Source organism: Phyllobates terribilis, unplaced genomic scaffold (assembly GCF_046119375.1).
Source record: "Phyllobates terribilis strain yellow unplaced genomic scaffold, ASM4611937v1 Scaffold_2__4_contigs__length_985480577, whole genome shotgun sequence".
Classification (NCBI taxonomy): Eukaryota; Metazoa; Chordata; class Amphibia; order Anura; family Dendrobatidae; genus Phyllobates; species Phyllobates terribilis.
Genome location: NW_027362762.1, coordinates 83,180,514 through 83,196,915, shown reverse-complemented (window position 1 = coordinate 83,196,915; position 16,402 = coordinate 83,180,514). Strand labels below are relative to the sequence as shown.

The 16,402-nt window shown below is 42.9% G+C and overlaps 1 protein-coding gene across 3 annotated transcripts; it reads right to left on the bottom strand.

Moving 5' to 3' along the window:
- Positions 1 to 4,390: 4,390 nt before the first annotated feature.
- FAM76B (family with sequence similarity 76 member B) lies at positions 4,391 to 16,040 on the bottom strand. Of its 3 annotated transcripts, XR_012266582.1 has the most exons (11): positions 15,526 to 16,040; positions 15,010 to 15,074; positions 14,591 to 14,645; positions 11,560 to 11,715; positions 11,279 to 11,478; positions 9,905 to 9,952; positions 9,571 to 9,651; positions 8,413 to 8,563; positions 7,347 to 7,448; positions 6,750 to 7,104; positions 4,394 to 5,474 (listed from the first exon to the last, which is right to left on the bottom strand). XR_012266582.1 is itself a non-coding variant. In XM_073662166.1 (10 exons), exons 1-10 carry the CDS (start codon positions 15,607 to 15,609, stop codon positions 7,015 to 7,017), a joined length of 1,032 nt encoding a protein of 343 aa, XP_073518267.1. In that variant the 5' UTR covers positions 15,610 to 16,040; the 3' UTR covers positions 4,391 to 7,014. The 3 variants fall into 3 exon arrangements, 2 of the variants coding, with proteins under 2 accessions (XP_073518267.1, XP_073518268.1); XM_073662166.1 differs by having other exon boundaries at positions 4,391 to 7,104; XM_073662167.1 differs by having other exon boundaries at positions 4,392 to 7,104; positions 8,413 to 8,548.
- Between the last annotated feature and the right edge of the window lie 362 nt (positions 16,041 to 16,402).

Genomic DNA, 16,402 nt, shown 5'->3' with positions numbered 1-16,402 from the left:
AATCTTCAGGAGTGCACAGCTCCCCAGCCTCTACGCTTCCCAGGGGTGGCGCGCTCCTGACTCGACAGGTCGGACCAGCAGCATGGTCGCAACCACTGGTCCGAACCGAGCGCAGTCGGATGCTGCAAGCTTCGCCTCTGCGATCCGGCCAGCTAGAGAGCAGCGCTTGCAAGCTGTACAGCAAGGAGCTTGCAAAGCATTGCCTAGGAAACCGACCACCTGTGAGGCTGCAGAAGTGGTCGGTAGCCTAACAAGCAGTAAACTATAGATTAGAAGAAAAAAAAAAAAACACTCCAGAGAGGATTTTTAATAAGTGGTAAATTGCAACTTTGCTTGTTTTTACAAGCACTTTGCATTTTTTACCCACATAAGGTGAGACACCGCCTTTGAAGAGGTTGTCAGGCGCCCCTCACGTCTGCTGACATGATAACTTGCACACCCTGCAGGTACAATACAATTGTTAAAAAAAAAATAAAATAAATAGTGTAACAGGATGCAAGCACAATACCTGGCAAGCATTCGCCTGTCGACACGTCAGCGGCGTTGTCTTAGCGCCTGATACGAAATACTTTACGATCCCCTTTAAGGAGTGTTATAATCAATGCAAATAAGATGCAATCTTTTATGAAGAAAACCCTAAAATATGAGGCAAGACTAGAAAAAAAAATAAAAGTCTAAAATTACTGCTCCAATTTTATAAATGTATTTGTATGGGCATGACCACCTAATATTTACAAGACGCCTTCTCAATATATGGAGGGGGAACCTAGAGTTGAGCAATGAGATTTGAACTGGCCGGAGGCACTCGAATGCTGTAACCCTGGGTGCCTCTTGTGACATCACGGGGGGCCCAGTAATCATCACGGGGGGCCCAGCAAACACCAGATGCGCCAATGATGCCAATATTAGCGTGCTGGCAACGCCCCGGTCTGGCTGAAGTGGGCTGAAGGAGAGTGCAGATCTCAACGTTAACGCCAGATAGCAGCAGTTTGTTCTGGGTGATGGAGAAGGGTCTGAGTACGGGACCCCCATACAATACATCAAATACCTAAATAGTGCAAATAACCCATGATATAAGCTTTCTGTAAGTCACTAGCACTGACTTTGCTTTGTTCAGAGAGCTGGAGGGCCACATTACGTTTTCCTAACTACGCAGAGGTCTACAGGTGGGGGGTGGGCTTCTTGATTCCATTCCTCACAAGCCTTCAAGAATTGCATAAAATTGCCTTTGGTTTTGTCGCCAACAAAAATTAATATTTACAAGGTAAGCAATCCTGGGGGGATAGGAGTATGAAGCCAGCAAGGGGTTATAGGCTGTATCGAAGCGCTAGGTCTGGAAAGTTTGGAACTATACATGGAGCGCGACTTAAAAACTTTGATGTTGTTCAAAACTTTTAGTTGATGGTGAAAATGAGACGTAAAAACTGCAGATTTGCAAAAGGTAAGAAGAACCCTGCATACTGCAGCAGCAAGTAAGTGGATGACAGCTGGTCCAAATGGAAATGGAAATTGATCAATGGCGCAGATAAAATTCAGCAAAATATCAAATTTGGGTTAAAAATTTCAATCACTCCCTTTTTCCACCATTATATATATTTATTTAAATTGAACGTATATTTCATAATCGCTGCGTCTGTACAAGTCTAATCAAAATATTAAATTAACCCAATGGGCAAACATCATTGACAAAAAAAAATAAATTAGGCATTTCAACTTTGCCAAAAACCGCTATAAGTGATCAAAACGTCTTATTTACCCGAGAAAGGTATCAAAAACGTCGGTTCGCCACACAAAAAACAAGTCCTCACACAGCTCCATTGACATAAAAATAATTTTAAAAAAAGTCATCGGTCTCGGAAAAGTTTATTTTTAACACAATATCCAATTTTTTTTTCAACTCTTAAAGAAAATCATACAAGTATCGTCATAATTGTATTGAACTGGAGAATCTTAATTGGCAGGTCATTTTTACTACTCCAATGAATGCTATAAAAATAACCAAAATATTTTTAAAATTGCAATTTTTTATTTTTTTTTTTATTTTTGCAATTTTACCTCACTTGGAATTTTTTTCCCTGTTTTTCAGTGCACTGAATGTTAAAAATGAAAGGAGTCATTCAAAAAGACAACTAATTATGTAAACACCATTTACATAATAGTCTTGCATTGTTTCAAGGACAGCATGATGGGATAAAGCAAATACTATGTAGAACAATACAAGATGGAAAAAAGTAGCCATGATTTTCACCCCTCCGATAAACCCCCCCCCCAAAAAAACAAAATCAGTGCAGATAGATGTCACCATTACAGTTTTTGTAAGCAAAGTGTCACCATCCTGAGGAGGCTGGTGTGCTTATTTTGAAAATCCATGACAGAAAGACTGTATTAAGCCCCAATTTTTTTTTAAGCTAAGTTTTCCTGCCTAATGTTAAAATGAATACTTGCCAAAAACAGGACTACAAGGCCATTCCGACTGACTTTTGAAGTAAGTGTATCAGCCTCATCAGTATCAAGTTTTTATATCCAGTTATTAACATATACAATTCCGCCTTAAACTGTCTATACCATGTGGTATAAGCTTGATGCAGAGAGCCTCTGTTCACAAGCTACTTTATCCACAGAATAAGTAATACACCAAATGCCTCTTGTAAATGGGGAGGACGGGGTTGTGGATATGTGTGAAATTATATATATATATATATATATATATATATATATATATATATATATATATATATATATATATATATATATATATATATATATATATATATATATATATATATATATATATATTAGTACAGACCAAAAGTTTGGACACACCTTCTCATTTAAAGATTTTTCTGTATTTTCTTGACTACGAAAATTGTACATTCACACTGAAGGCATCAAAACTATGAATTAACACATGTGGAATTATATACTTAACAAAAAAGTGTGAAACAACTGAAAATATGTCTTATATTCTAGGTTCTTCAAAGTAGCCACCTTTTGCTTTGATGACTGCTTTGCACACTCTTGGCATTCTCTTGATGAGCTTCAAGAGGTAGTCACCGGAAATGGTCTTCCAACAATCTTGAAGGAGTTCCCAGAGATGCTTAGCACTTGTTGGCTCTTTTGCCTTCACTCTGCGGTCCAGCTCACCCCAAACCATCTCGATTGGGTTCAGGTCTGGTGACTGTGGAGGCCAGGTCATCTGGCGTAGCCCCCATCACTCTCCTTCTTGGTCAAATAGCCCTTACACAGCCTGGAGGTGTGTTTGGGGTCATTGTCCTGTTGAAAAATAAATGATGGTCCAACTAAACGCAAACCGGATGGAATAGCATGCCGCTGCAAGATGCTGTGGTAGCCATGCTGGTTCAGTATGCCTTCAATTTTGAATAAATTCCCAACAATGTCACCAGCAAAGCACCCCCACACCATCACACCTCCTCCTCCATGCTTCACGGTGGGAACCAGGCATGTAGAGTCCATCCGTTCACCCTTTCTGCATCGCACAAAGACACGGTGGTTGGAACCAAAGATCTCAAATTTAGGACTCATGAGACCAAAGCACAGATTTCCACTGGTCTAATGTCCATTCCTTGTGTTCTTTAGCCCAAACAAGTCTCTTCTGCTTGTTGCCTGTCCTTAGCAGTGGTTTCCTAGCAGCTATTTTACCATGAAGGCCTGCTGCACAAAGTCTGCTCTTAACAGATGCTGTAGAGATGTGTCTGCTGCTAGAACTCTGTGTGGCATTGACCTGGTCTCTAATCTGAGCTGCTATTAAGCTGCGATTTCTGAGGCTGGTGACTCGGATAAACTTATCCTCAGAAGCAGAGGTGACTCTTGGTCTTCCTTTCCTGGGGCGGTCCTCATGTGAGCCAGTTTCTTTGTAGCGCTTGATGGTTTTTGCAACTGCACTTGGGGACACTTTCAAAGTTTTCCCAATTTTTCGGACTGACTGACCTTCATTTCTTAAAGTAATGATGGCCACTCGTTTTTCTTTACTTAGCTGCTTTTTTCTTGCCATAATACAAATTCTAACAGTCTATTCAGTAGGACTATCAGCTGTGTATCCACCTGACTACAGCACAACACAACTGATGGTCCCAACCCCATTTATAAGGCAAGAAATCCCACTTATTAAACCTGACAGGGCACACCTGTGAAGTGAAAACCATTTCCGATGACTACCTCTTGAAGCTCATCAAGAGAATACCAAGAGTGTGCAAAGCAGTCATCAAAGCAAAAGGTGGCTACTTTGAAGAACCTAGAATATAAGACATATTTTCAGTTGTTTCACACTTTTTTGTTAAGTATATAATTCCACATGTGTTAATTCATAGTTTTGATGCCTTCAGTGTGAATGTACAATTTTCAAAGTCATGAAAATACAGAAAAATCTTTAAATGAGAAGGTGTGTCCAAACTTTTGGTCTGTACACACATATATATATATACACACACACATACAACTTTTTTTTTTCCCCCCACACATACCCCACATACTGTATGCACATCTTAAGCCTTTTTTAAATTTTTTTAGCATTTTAAGTTGGGACTTAAGGAGTGTTCCCATCTCCAAGATCCTATCGCAATATGTAGTAGGTGTGATAATAAAAATCAGCAAATATCACCAATTAGAAATGTAGTATAGTTCTTCTGATTTGCCATGCTGCTTACCCCATGTGCAGGGCATTACAGTAGCTTAGGTATCCTGGTTATAATCGCTAACAGCTAACAAACTGTCATTATATGAATGGTCATAATCATGGATACCTAAGCTACTGCAATGCCCTGAACATGGGGTAAGAGACACAGTGAATAAAAAAAAAAAATATGTACCAAATTTCTAATTGGAAGTATTTGCTAATATTCACCTAGTACATATTGAGATAGGATTTTGGAGAGGAGAACACTCCTTTAAAGAGGGTTTTTCCCAGGAGTGCACCGCTCCTCTGCCTCCTGCTTGTCGGGAGCAGCAAGCTCCTGATGACTGACTGTTCAGGCCGCAGGAGGCATTGACCTGAAACATGCGCTGTCTGATGCAGTGCAATAAGGCAGATTTGCCTTAGCATTAAGCAGACTGGATCGAGCGAGCAAGTGATCAAAGCAACACGTGCAAGCTCCAAAGCAAAGAGCTTGCAAGCGAGCGCTCCTTACCTACAAGTCACCACTGATAGCGACTGCAAAAGTGGTGGGTAACCTAAGAGCAAGGAGTAAATTATAACATTTAAAAAAAAACAAAAAAAATCCATCTATTCTTGAGATTTTAGGAAAAAGCTAAACTGCCACATTGCTTGTATTTTTTACAAGCACCTAGCAATTTTACCCATTTTTAATGTTGAGAAAACCCTTTAACGGCTACATGGGGTGGGATGTCATGTCTTATAGCCATTACAGTGAGGTCTATAATCTCACACTCCGCTCCATTTGGGCATTATAATCCCTCTTCATAGCGATGCTTTCACTGGCCCTTTGGCACATGAGGTTCTAAAAAAAAAAAACACAACACACTAATATTTTCTGTACAAAGAATAAAAAAAAAGGAATTAAAAACATCTGATTACAGATAAAGATTCTATATACATAATTGCCCCAAACACACCTATAAACAAAAAAAAAAAAAAGGGTACACCAAAGGCACTTGCAAGTAAAAATCTACAGCAGATCTTACAAAAAGCGCACGGGCGACAGACGAGGGATTTTCTCCATTCTGCTATGGAATTAACAACCATTACAGAGAGATGAGACATCCCTGTAATGTGAACATCTACAACAGAGCAGCAATTATTCTAAACCGATCCAAAATTCTGCGCAGATTTCTGTATTTTTTTTTTTATATTTAATACAAAGTTCCAAAACTTCTGCTAAAGCGACTGCGTCCAGCCGCCTTGAGCTCAGTGCAAACAGTACGGAGCAAGACCGTGACCTTGTTGTTTAAGGTTTATTTATTCTTTTCCATACAGCCTTTATATTATGGGGTTAATAATTTTACATCTGCATAGACTGGTCTTTAATGGATACAGCAATACCAATTTTTTATTTTTAATATTAATTTTTGTACTGGTAAAAGGGAAGGGATTAAAATGTTTTTCTGTTTTAATATTTTACAACTTTTAAAAAGTTTTAAGGAACTTTTTATTTTTAGGGGCTTGAACTTGCAATACATGGAGAAATTAATGATAGCCTATATGAAGCCCAGCCACAGCCCGAGCTTCTTAGTGGTGTAAAGATGGCAGAGATGAAGGAGGACGCCTTAGATAGGTCTCAACGGGATGGCGTCACTTAAACGCCACGGTCAGGAATGGACGGCAGCACTTAAGTGGTTAAGGAGCAGTGATTGGAGCTGACACTGATCGCTGTTTTTAAAAGTCAAGTGCTGGCTGTATAACACTGCTGGCACCTGCTCTGAGACTGCTACATACACCAGCACCCGGCATGGATAGCTGGGCGACAATCTTGGAAACTGACCCCCCAGTTAATTGCTTTTTCCATACGGCTAGCCAACTACATGAGTCATAAGCCCCTGTGGGAGCTGGAAACGTCACCACAGCTGGCTTCCCTATTGATATATATATATATTTTTTTCATCTATCAGTGATCTTGTTGTGATATTAGAAGACCGAACACACAAAAAATAAAACTAACTTGCTAAAAAACCAAAAAAAAAACCAAACAAACCATATATACAGTAGATGTCAGCACTCCAAATACAAGCCATATATTAAAAACAAAGGCCGGCTGCTGCCTCAGAATTTTTCTTACTTTTTATTGCCGTATGCGTTTCTGAAAACTGCACTACTGTAGTGACGCGCGTTCTATAAATCAGCCTTTGCAGAAACGACATGATGTCTTCAAGCCAGTTGAAGTTGGTTTGCGTTTAAAAACTGATTAAATGAATCCGGTCAATAATTAAAAACAAAAAGTCTAAAATATTCCCTTATTACTACATAATTTTTAAGGGCTTCACAGAATAAGAAGGAGAAAAAAAAAATCCAAAAATTCTGAGTCCTCCATGCTAGACAGGCCCTCAGGGAGAGGTCAGGATGCTGCCGCTTTTGTCAAATTTTTTACCCTTGGATAATGCTGCCACCTGCTTCAGCAATTCCCGATTTTTGCCCTAAAACAAAGATGAAAAATAGAATTGGTAAATTTCAGGTTATATTGCCACTTCTGGATCAGCAGCCCAGGAGATATAGATATAGATATAGATAGATATATATAAAAAAAAAAATATTAGTGCTACAAATTGACCGAGATCCTATTGGGGTGAATGGGAGCAGAGCCGCCGCAGCAGCAGCCAAGATTGTTGGGGAGGCCGGAGACAGAAGATGCATCCTACAAACAGCGACAAGTCCGTACCTGCATCTGCTCCACAGACTCCTTATGAGCTTTTTCCATGCCATTCATCTTTGTCCTCAAATTATTCTCTTGGTACTGGAAGTCCGCTTTCAGTTCTGTAAGCTGTTAAATAAAATATACATATAAATAAATATATATTTCAGTGATTTCATTGACCTATTTAGAAAAAAAAAATGCTTTGCAAAATACAGAGGCCGAGACGGTGCTCATTTTTATAGGAAACACTACAACCGTGCTGTCGACACCATTACACAGTCTATGGCCCCACTGGTGCATATGTCCGGATCCAGTTTTTGCAGGGGGTTTGGACGTATGCCCTGACAGGGCCCAGCGAACGTGTGCCAAACGCAATGTGAAAGCACCTTCAGGAAATCCCACAAGTCAGGAGATGTAATGTGTCACTGGTTCTAAACTCCTGAATTACAACTATGGTTTTAAAGGAACATTAGGGAAAAAAAACAAACAAACTAATATTATATATAAAAAAATAATCAGTCTAATTCTTGGCTGGTGCAAACTAATGACTAATGGTCCAAATGTGGCCCGTCATCTAGCAGTGACTGAACTATATAAGCGTGGATCAGCGCTGGTTTACACCTCATAACTAATGTAGGCGGCTCCCTTCAATCAGTACGGCAATCTACATTGATGGCAGTGCAACAGGGATTTGCCTCTCTGCAGATCCTGGCCATTAGTGCTGGAGGGTGACTGCTGATCCGCCATCATCCAGGACATGTTTGCTTGTACATGTGGAGGCAGGAAGAGTTTAATGCTGATACGTTTTCACCGAGCCAACGCTCTGGTTGGATTTCCTTGTGAATGATACGAATATTATTAAGTTACCCAACTGCAATAATCGCTCAGAAGCCCGAATTTGCCATAATCTACAAAACAAACCGGACATAATACCGGATCTCCGTGTCTTAGTCACCAGTCATGTTGCTGGAAGTACTTTGGCCACCAGCAGGTCAGCGAAGTTTACAGTGTGTGCATTATGTAGGCTATAGGGCCGGCGTTCTTCTCTAACCACACCAGGGATGGCGCTCTTGAGCGGTGGGTGGCTTACCTTCTTGTCTTTCTCCAGGATAGTCTGATCGCGCTGCTGTAAGAGCCGTTTTAGCGACATGACTTCCTCTTTCAATTGACTGATCAGCACAAAGTTGTCTGTGCCGCCGCTGTCCGTTGACTGATTGATCGAACTACTAAAATAATACATGCTGGAATTTAAACATTTATTGTAATATCAAAAATAATAAGACGTCTGAAATACGAGCAACATATACAACGTGGTGGAACAGAAAATACATTTCAGTACACATAGGTCAGTAGTGGATACATCTGTACCCACATAAATCAAAGAAATAAAGAGTCGCTCCCCCAATCAGAAGCAAACCAGGCTCCAGCACCGCCTCTACTGCAGCGTGACCGCTGCAGCTAATCACTGCTGTCAGCAGACATGTAGCAGCTTCACCTGACACCGGTGCCAGGGGGGGGGGGGGGGGGGGGTAACATAAATGATGGGCATGACAAGACCTTGGGCGTAAGCATTTCTATTCTACAGTCCTCTGCCCCACCAATGCTGAGGATCAAACTGTAGAAAAGGCTCATACTTGGGTACGAAATGGGTAAAATTGCAAAGTGCTCGTAAAAAAACCAAGCAACCTGGCAATATAAAATTCTGATTAAAAACTTTTCCATTCTAATGAGCGCAGGCATTTTTTTGATCCTGCTCGTTGCCTAGGTTACCAGCCACCTCTGTAGTCTATTAGAAGTGGACGCTCTCCTAGGCACAAGCTCTTTGCTAGATTCTGCAGCTGGTAGGATGGCTGGACACAACCAGTTTCAGTGTTTCCTACCATGCTGCCCCTTGCTTGCTGTATCAGAGAGAGCACAGTTTGGGTTGGAGGCTCAAACACGCTGCTGATCTGAACTAGCAATCTTCAGGAGTGCACCGCCACCACCTGCAAGCAGGAAGTCAGGGGAGCGGTGCACTCTTGCAGAAAGATCACAACACAGCCCCTTTAATTGTTCCCACATGCAAGTGCATAGAGATCAGGAGCCGGGATCTGGATTGGCAAAATCATTGTGCAACTATACAGGACAAAGTCATTCATAGGACTATAGGGAATATGGAATATTGGGGGTCCATACAGAAATGAACATCTCTGACAAATACACACATGTCCACACTATGACTAAGTGCAATCAGTTTTGATACACGTACCTGTCTCCGTTGGATGGCTTGGATTCCAATTTGGGCTTTTTCTTTGGAGTTTCATTCTGAATTGCTGTAGTAGATTTATGACTGCAATAAGAAGAGTCTGCGTCACTCGCTGATCTGGACACGATGTACATAAAGTCATAGACTTAATACAATATTGTCCCAGCAGGACAAACTCCCCAAAGCAAAGAGCCCCCCCATCTGCGGATCGCTGCAGGTCCGGATGCCGAGACCCCCAAGTCATCTGCTTATATATGTGGCCAAACTCACGATGCCCATGCACAGGCCCAAGATGTAGGACATTAGGACACGAGTCGCATTTTATCAGTGATCCTACCTCTGCTTCCAGATTGCCTGGTCTCCTTCGGGGCTTAGACTACTTATTCTACGAGAAACAAAAGACAGACTTATTACCCAACCACTAATCAAGTTTTACCAAGATACGAAAACCAGGACACGGCCCTTCAGCTGTCACGGCTCGAGATTAAAGAGGAATTCCCAGAATTGAAAGTTATTCTCCAACCTATGAAGAGGGCATAACAAACGGATCCCTACAGGTTCTGCAGAGCGTGAGCACCTCCGCTCCCTCCAAGATAGGGCTCTGCAGAACCCACCTGGGTCAGTTTATTAACCCCTAATTGCTAGGTTGGAAAAGAACTTGCAATTCTGGGAATTCTTTAACCCTTTCATGACCTTGCAATTTTCCATTTTCGTTGTTTGCTCCCCTTCTTCCCAGAGCCATTACATTTTTTTTTTAGGTTTCCTTCAATATGGCTGTGTGAGGGCTTGTTTTGCTTGTTTGTTTTGAGGGACAAGTTGTACTTCTGAACGACATCATTGATTTTACCATATAGTATACTGGAAAATGGGGGGGGAATTCCCCCCCCAAAAAGTGCAATTCCATAGCTGTTTTTTTTTTTTTTTTTTTTTTTTTAATTTACCAAGTTCAGTAAATGCTAACTGACCTGCCATTATTATACTCCAGGTCATTATGAGTTTGTAGATAAAAAAAAACAAAAAAAAAAAACAATGTTTGGTATTTAAGTGATGAAAAAATAAATAAATAAATAAAATATATATATATATATATTATTTTTGTGCGCAGAGCTGACGTTTTTATTGATACCATTCTGGGGTACATACGATGTTTTGATCGCTTATATTACAATGTTAAGGCAACCAAAAAAAGTTTAATTCTGGTGTTTTGATTTTTTTTTTCTCGTTACGTCGTTTACTGATCGGATTAATTTACTTTATATTTTGCTAGATCAGCATTTCTGAACACAGCAATACCAAATGTGTATTTTTTTTATTACTGTTATATTTTGAATGGGGCAAAAGGGGGGAGATTTTAACTTATGTTTTTTTAACACTTTTTCTTTACTTGCTTCAATCGTCTCCTTATAAAACTTGAAGCTGCGGTCATCCGATCGTCTGTGCTATACATATCAGTACTTCAGCCCTACTCTGTGTAGCAGAAATCATCTCCTATGAACGCCGGCATTCAAACGAGATCTGCAATGACAAGCACGGGTGTCTTCCACAGACCCCCGCCTGTCATGCCAACCCATTGGTGTCCTGTGATCATGTGACAGGGGCGCCGATGGGCTGGTCTTATGACGCGCTTGAGTTAAATGCCGCTGTGAGTGATTGACAGAGGCATTTAACATGACCTTGCCAGCAGACGAGCCCCCCTGATCTAGACGCTTACTTGTGGCTGCTGCTATGCCTGTGGTGGTGATGATGATGGTGGTGGTGATGGTGTTTAGAGTGAAGCTGGTCTTTCTCAGTAAGAGAAGAGGATGAAGAATTAGAATGGGTGGAGCCCAGGCTTTTCCGCTGCTCCTTAGTCTTCTGGAGAACCCTCTTGTAGGAGAGCGTGCAAAGCCAACACAGCAACTTCCCATCAACCTGGAGACAGAAGCAAAAGAAGTGAGTGGATCAGAAGTAACCGTGTGATCTGGTGCCGCGGCATTGTGAGGTCTGTTATACCTTTCTCCTGCCTTCTTCCTTCCGGTCAAAAGCGCACTGCTGTTTGCATTGCTCGCAGGTTTGTGGAGGTCCATATTTTTTCTCTGAGTTGGTGCAACGCTGACACTTGGTGCCGATAAACGCTGCTATAATGTTACAGTACTGACAAGGCTTGGGCTGAGGAAAAGAAATGGTAGAGATTTAGGATGATCACAAGGTGTAACAAGGAGGAGAGTTACATGATGAGCCGAGGGAGTGAGGACGAGATGCACCAGTGTCACTCAGGAACGAGGAGACGCCCCCCGCCAATGAGAATTCATAAACTTATTCTGCATCTATGGCATTTAGGACCATCTCGGGAACCAGGATCCATCTTGTGCCGCTGTACGCTACAAAGCTGCATCACAGGTGCCGCTTACTTCAATGGGACTTTGAAAAAGGGTCCTGCTCTCGACATAGGTACGGGTTTCAGAGGTGGGTCTCCCATCATACATTAAAAAAGCCACTCCGGTGCGGTGTTTTCTTGTATTGCAGCACTGGAGTGGTGTCACTAATCTTCCCTCAGACTCACGAACCGCCGTCTTCATCAGTTGTTGGAGCTGCTCTGGTCGTCTTCTGCAGAGTTTGCTGGGTGATCCGGGAGCCTCTTCTCAATACAAGTCAGAGCCAGAATGAGGGTCTTATACACTCCCTGGCAGAAGTTATGTCGCTTATCCATGTTATGTAAATAAAAGCTTATAACCTGACTTTAAATTCATCCATTGGTTTTATAAATTGCTCTTTAGAAAGCTGAAACCCTCCCAAATTTGGTTTAGGTTAAAATAAATTGGCATCAATGCTGAAATATTGATCATTTAATGAACACAGAATGGTCAGATTTTGGAAAGACAAAAGTTTTGTCGCCCACAGAAAGTAATGTGATATTCAAACAATTATCTTAAAATACAAATATATGTGGCATAACATTGGTGATTGAAGTTGTGGTGTTATTAGAGTCATATTTAATATTTTGTGTGACTTCCATGAGCTTGAAGGACTGCATCCATGCGGTTCAACAATGATTCATACAATTTATTAATGAAGTCATCAGGAATAGCAGAGAATGCCGTCTTACATGCCTCCCAGAGTTCATCTAGAGTCTTTGGTTTTGTCTTCCATCTTCCTCTTTCATCCTACCCCAGACCTGCTCAATGATGTTCATGTCTGGTGACTGGGCTGGCCAGTCCTTGAGCACCTTGATCTTTTTTGCCTGGAGGAACTTTGTTGTAGAGATGGATGGATGAGATGGAGCACCATTCTGCTGCAGAATTTGTCCCCTTTTATGATTTGGAATGTAAGAGATAGCTAATACTTCTTGATATTTTAGGCTATTGATATTGCCTTCCACCTTGCAAATGTTTCGCACACCCCCATACTGAATGTAACCCCAGACCATGATCTTTCCACCACCAAATGTAACTGTTTTATGGGTGTATTTTGGAGCCATACGGACTCCAGTAGGTCCCCTGCAGTATTTGCGGCGGCTGTGGTGCAATTCTACTGAAGATTCATCAGAGATATCCATCTTCTGCCACTTTTCCAGCGTCCATCTGTTTAGCAGGCTGTGGGACTTTGCAAATGCCACATGGTTTTTTATTTGCCTTTTGTTTAGTGCTGGCTTCTGGGCACTGATTCGACCATGGAGGCCATTTCGAGACAGAATCCTACAAACTGTTCTAGTTGACACAGGGATGAGGTGACCAGGCCTGTTGGAGCTCTGCTGCAGTCCTGTTGGAGCTCTGCTGCAGTGGAAGAGGGGCTTGCTTTGGATTTTCTAACCAACAAACGTTCCTCCTGAGCAGTTGTCTTGCAGGGTCTGCCGGACCTGGGCTTGTCAAACATCTCCAGTCTCTTCAAATCTTTTTTTAATTCTTTGTACTTGCCGCTGAGACATGTTAAAGGTGCCAGCCACCTCTGCAGTGGATCTGGTCTTCAGCCTCTTGATAATCAAGGCTTTGGTCGCAGGGTGGATTTTTGGCATGTTGTCAGAGATCAAGTTGCAGTTCAAGTGAAGGTCTGTGGTGCTGGGTTTCTTTTTATACACACCCACTAATTAACCGATCATTTACTGAGCACTGGTGAGGATGTAAACTAGGATTGGGTGCATTATATGACCAGGGGACAAAACTTTTGTCTTGCCAAAATCTGACCATTCTGTGTTCATTAAATCATCAATATTTCAGCATTGATGACAATTTATTTTCTTAACCTAAACCAAATTTAGAAGGGTTTCAGCTTTCAAAAGAGCAATTTATAAAACCAATGGATGAATTTAACATCAGGTTATAAGCTTTTATTTACATAACATGGATAAGCGACAACTTCTGTCAGGGAGTGTAGACTTACCTTGATAGCGAGCAAGTAGAGATGAGCGGATCTGAAGGTTAAAGTTTGGAGTTCGTACCGGACACTTCGCGAGTGAGGGCGAGACCGAGGCAAGCAGCATTTTCCAGCTGGAAGTTCGAGTACCCATACATTTCAATGGGGTTCGGATTCATGTTTGAGTAAAGTTCTGGTACCCGCAACGAACTTTGGACATATAGTTGGGTCTACTCATCCCTACTTCCGACCGTTACCTCTGAGCTCCGGTCAGTCAGTAGTTGCAGTCCCAAGATGGCGGATAAGGACCGGAGAAGAGGGAAAGGCACCGACTGTAAGCAGAAGACTAGGTGCAGGGACCTTACACTAGTAACACCACTCCAGTGCTGAAATAATAATTTTAAAAAAAACCGCCGGAGTGGTGCTTTAAAAGGGTATTAAAGTGGTGCTCCCTAATACATGGGAGGTGAGCGACAAGGATGTTATATCCCACACTGTTCAGACATATGTACTATGTGCAGGTAATGAGCAAGTGTCCTATTGTAATGGGAGCTCATATCTTCATCGTTACTGCAAAATGCTGTGATTGGCTGTCGCGGCCCTTCCTTTGTAGTGATGCAGATTTGTGGATTGCGTTATTCGTGGAGCAAGTGATACAAAACTCTGCAGGCACAATCACAGACGGACGACTTACCGTTCCAAACTGCTTTACGTTTTGGGCGCACTTCTTGCATATAGTGTTGGTTTTGCTAGAGAAAAACAAAAACGATGGACAGAGTGTAAAACACATCAGAGAGGAGGATACCGCAGCTGTGCGCGGCTATTATTAATGAGCGCCAGATAATGAAAGAGCAATATAAAATCCTAAGAGCCGGGAACGCCTCGCTGCAATCTGGGTCAGAGGAGAAACCTGTAAATCAGCCCACAGGTCGGCGTGGGAGTGGCAGCTGGTGTGTGGGGTGGTGACAGCGTCTACTTATGTGGTACACAGAATACTGGGGGAACGCTGACAGCCGGGGGGGGCTTGTAGGAAGGGTCTCTTGGGAACTTGCCAATTACTAAAACACGACCCATCACCTACAAACCACCAGAGGAAGCGCGCCCCGTCCGTACCTCTCCTGCTGAAACTCTGATCGGCAGTAGGTGCACTTGACAATGGGATGAGCGATGCGGCACTCCTAGAAGAAAAACAATATGGGAATATCAGCGGAGCCAGACGGTACAACCAACCTAGAGCGGAGGGACAGAGCGGAGAAACTCCTCATGTCCCCAGAGCGCCCAGCGACAAGCCGCCCCAGCGACCCCCGGCCGCCCAGCGACCCCCGGCCGCCCAGCTACACAGGCGGCAGCGCACTGCGCTTTGTCCCGACCCTCCCTGGAGGACCAAAATCTCCCTGTTACTCGTCAGGAGGTTCTGCAGCAGCTGATAGATATAAGGTATCCCTTCATACTGCATCCAGTGCAGCTGCTGCAGAAGCTCTTTGTCGGCTCCTCAGTGATGGTTCCGCTGATGTCCTGATCTCACATGTATAGATGGCGGCTGAGGGTCGCGGTGCTCGGCCGCCCGTCCTTCAGTGACCTGCGCCCACACTGAGGGCCGGCTGCCCCGGACTAGGCCGCAGCACACACCTTGCACAGCTGCTGGCCCTGGGAGAGCTCCTCGAACGGGTACCGCTGGTTACACTTGGTGCAGGCGTACAGAGCCGAGGCCATCCTGCAGCCGGCAGTGACGGCGGAGCGGCGGGGGCTGAGGACACCGCGGCGGGCACGGAGCAGACGCTGCTATTTCTGCCTCCCGGACGGCGGCGTCTCACAACTGTGATATTTTGTGTCCGGCGCCCGCCCGTCTCAGAATTTCCTTCCGTTTCCCCGTCACTCAGCTGCTGCCCCCTGGCGTTACACAATCCGCCCACCGGATGAGGACGTCTCGGCCGCTTCCTCTCTCTTTCTGTTTTTTATCTCGTCACTTCGGATTTATCACTATCTGTCCGCTTTTGTTTCCTGCCCGCCCGCCCCGAAAAATAAAGACTAATAAGAAATAAACAAAAGGGAGGAAAAAAAAACAAACAAGAAACCCGTAACCGGATACTGACAAATCTGCATCACTACAAAGGAAGGGCCGCGCCAGCCAATCACAGCGCTCCTCTCAGGGGCGGGAAACTCCCGTTTGAAATTACTAGCCTATAGGAACGAAGGATAAATGTTCTCTGGGCCAATCAGGGAACGGGAACCAAGATGCATCTTAAAACGCTATTGGTTAGTTGAGTCTAACCAATGAAAATAGGAATCGGCATATAGTCACTATTAATCACGCCCATCAACATTTCTATTGGTCCCATTTACTTTCTAAACAGATATTTATTATAACAGATCTGTATAGAGTGCACATAATTCCCAAAGAGAATTAACGTTTATAAAAAAAAGTCCCTGTCAGTTATTATGGTGCCGATCTTAGGCACCGCCTCCTTTGAGTTTCAATCTTCTGATTAGCTGCTGAATATGTCAA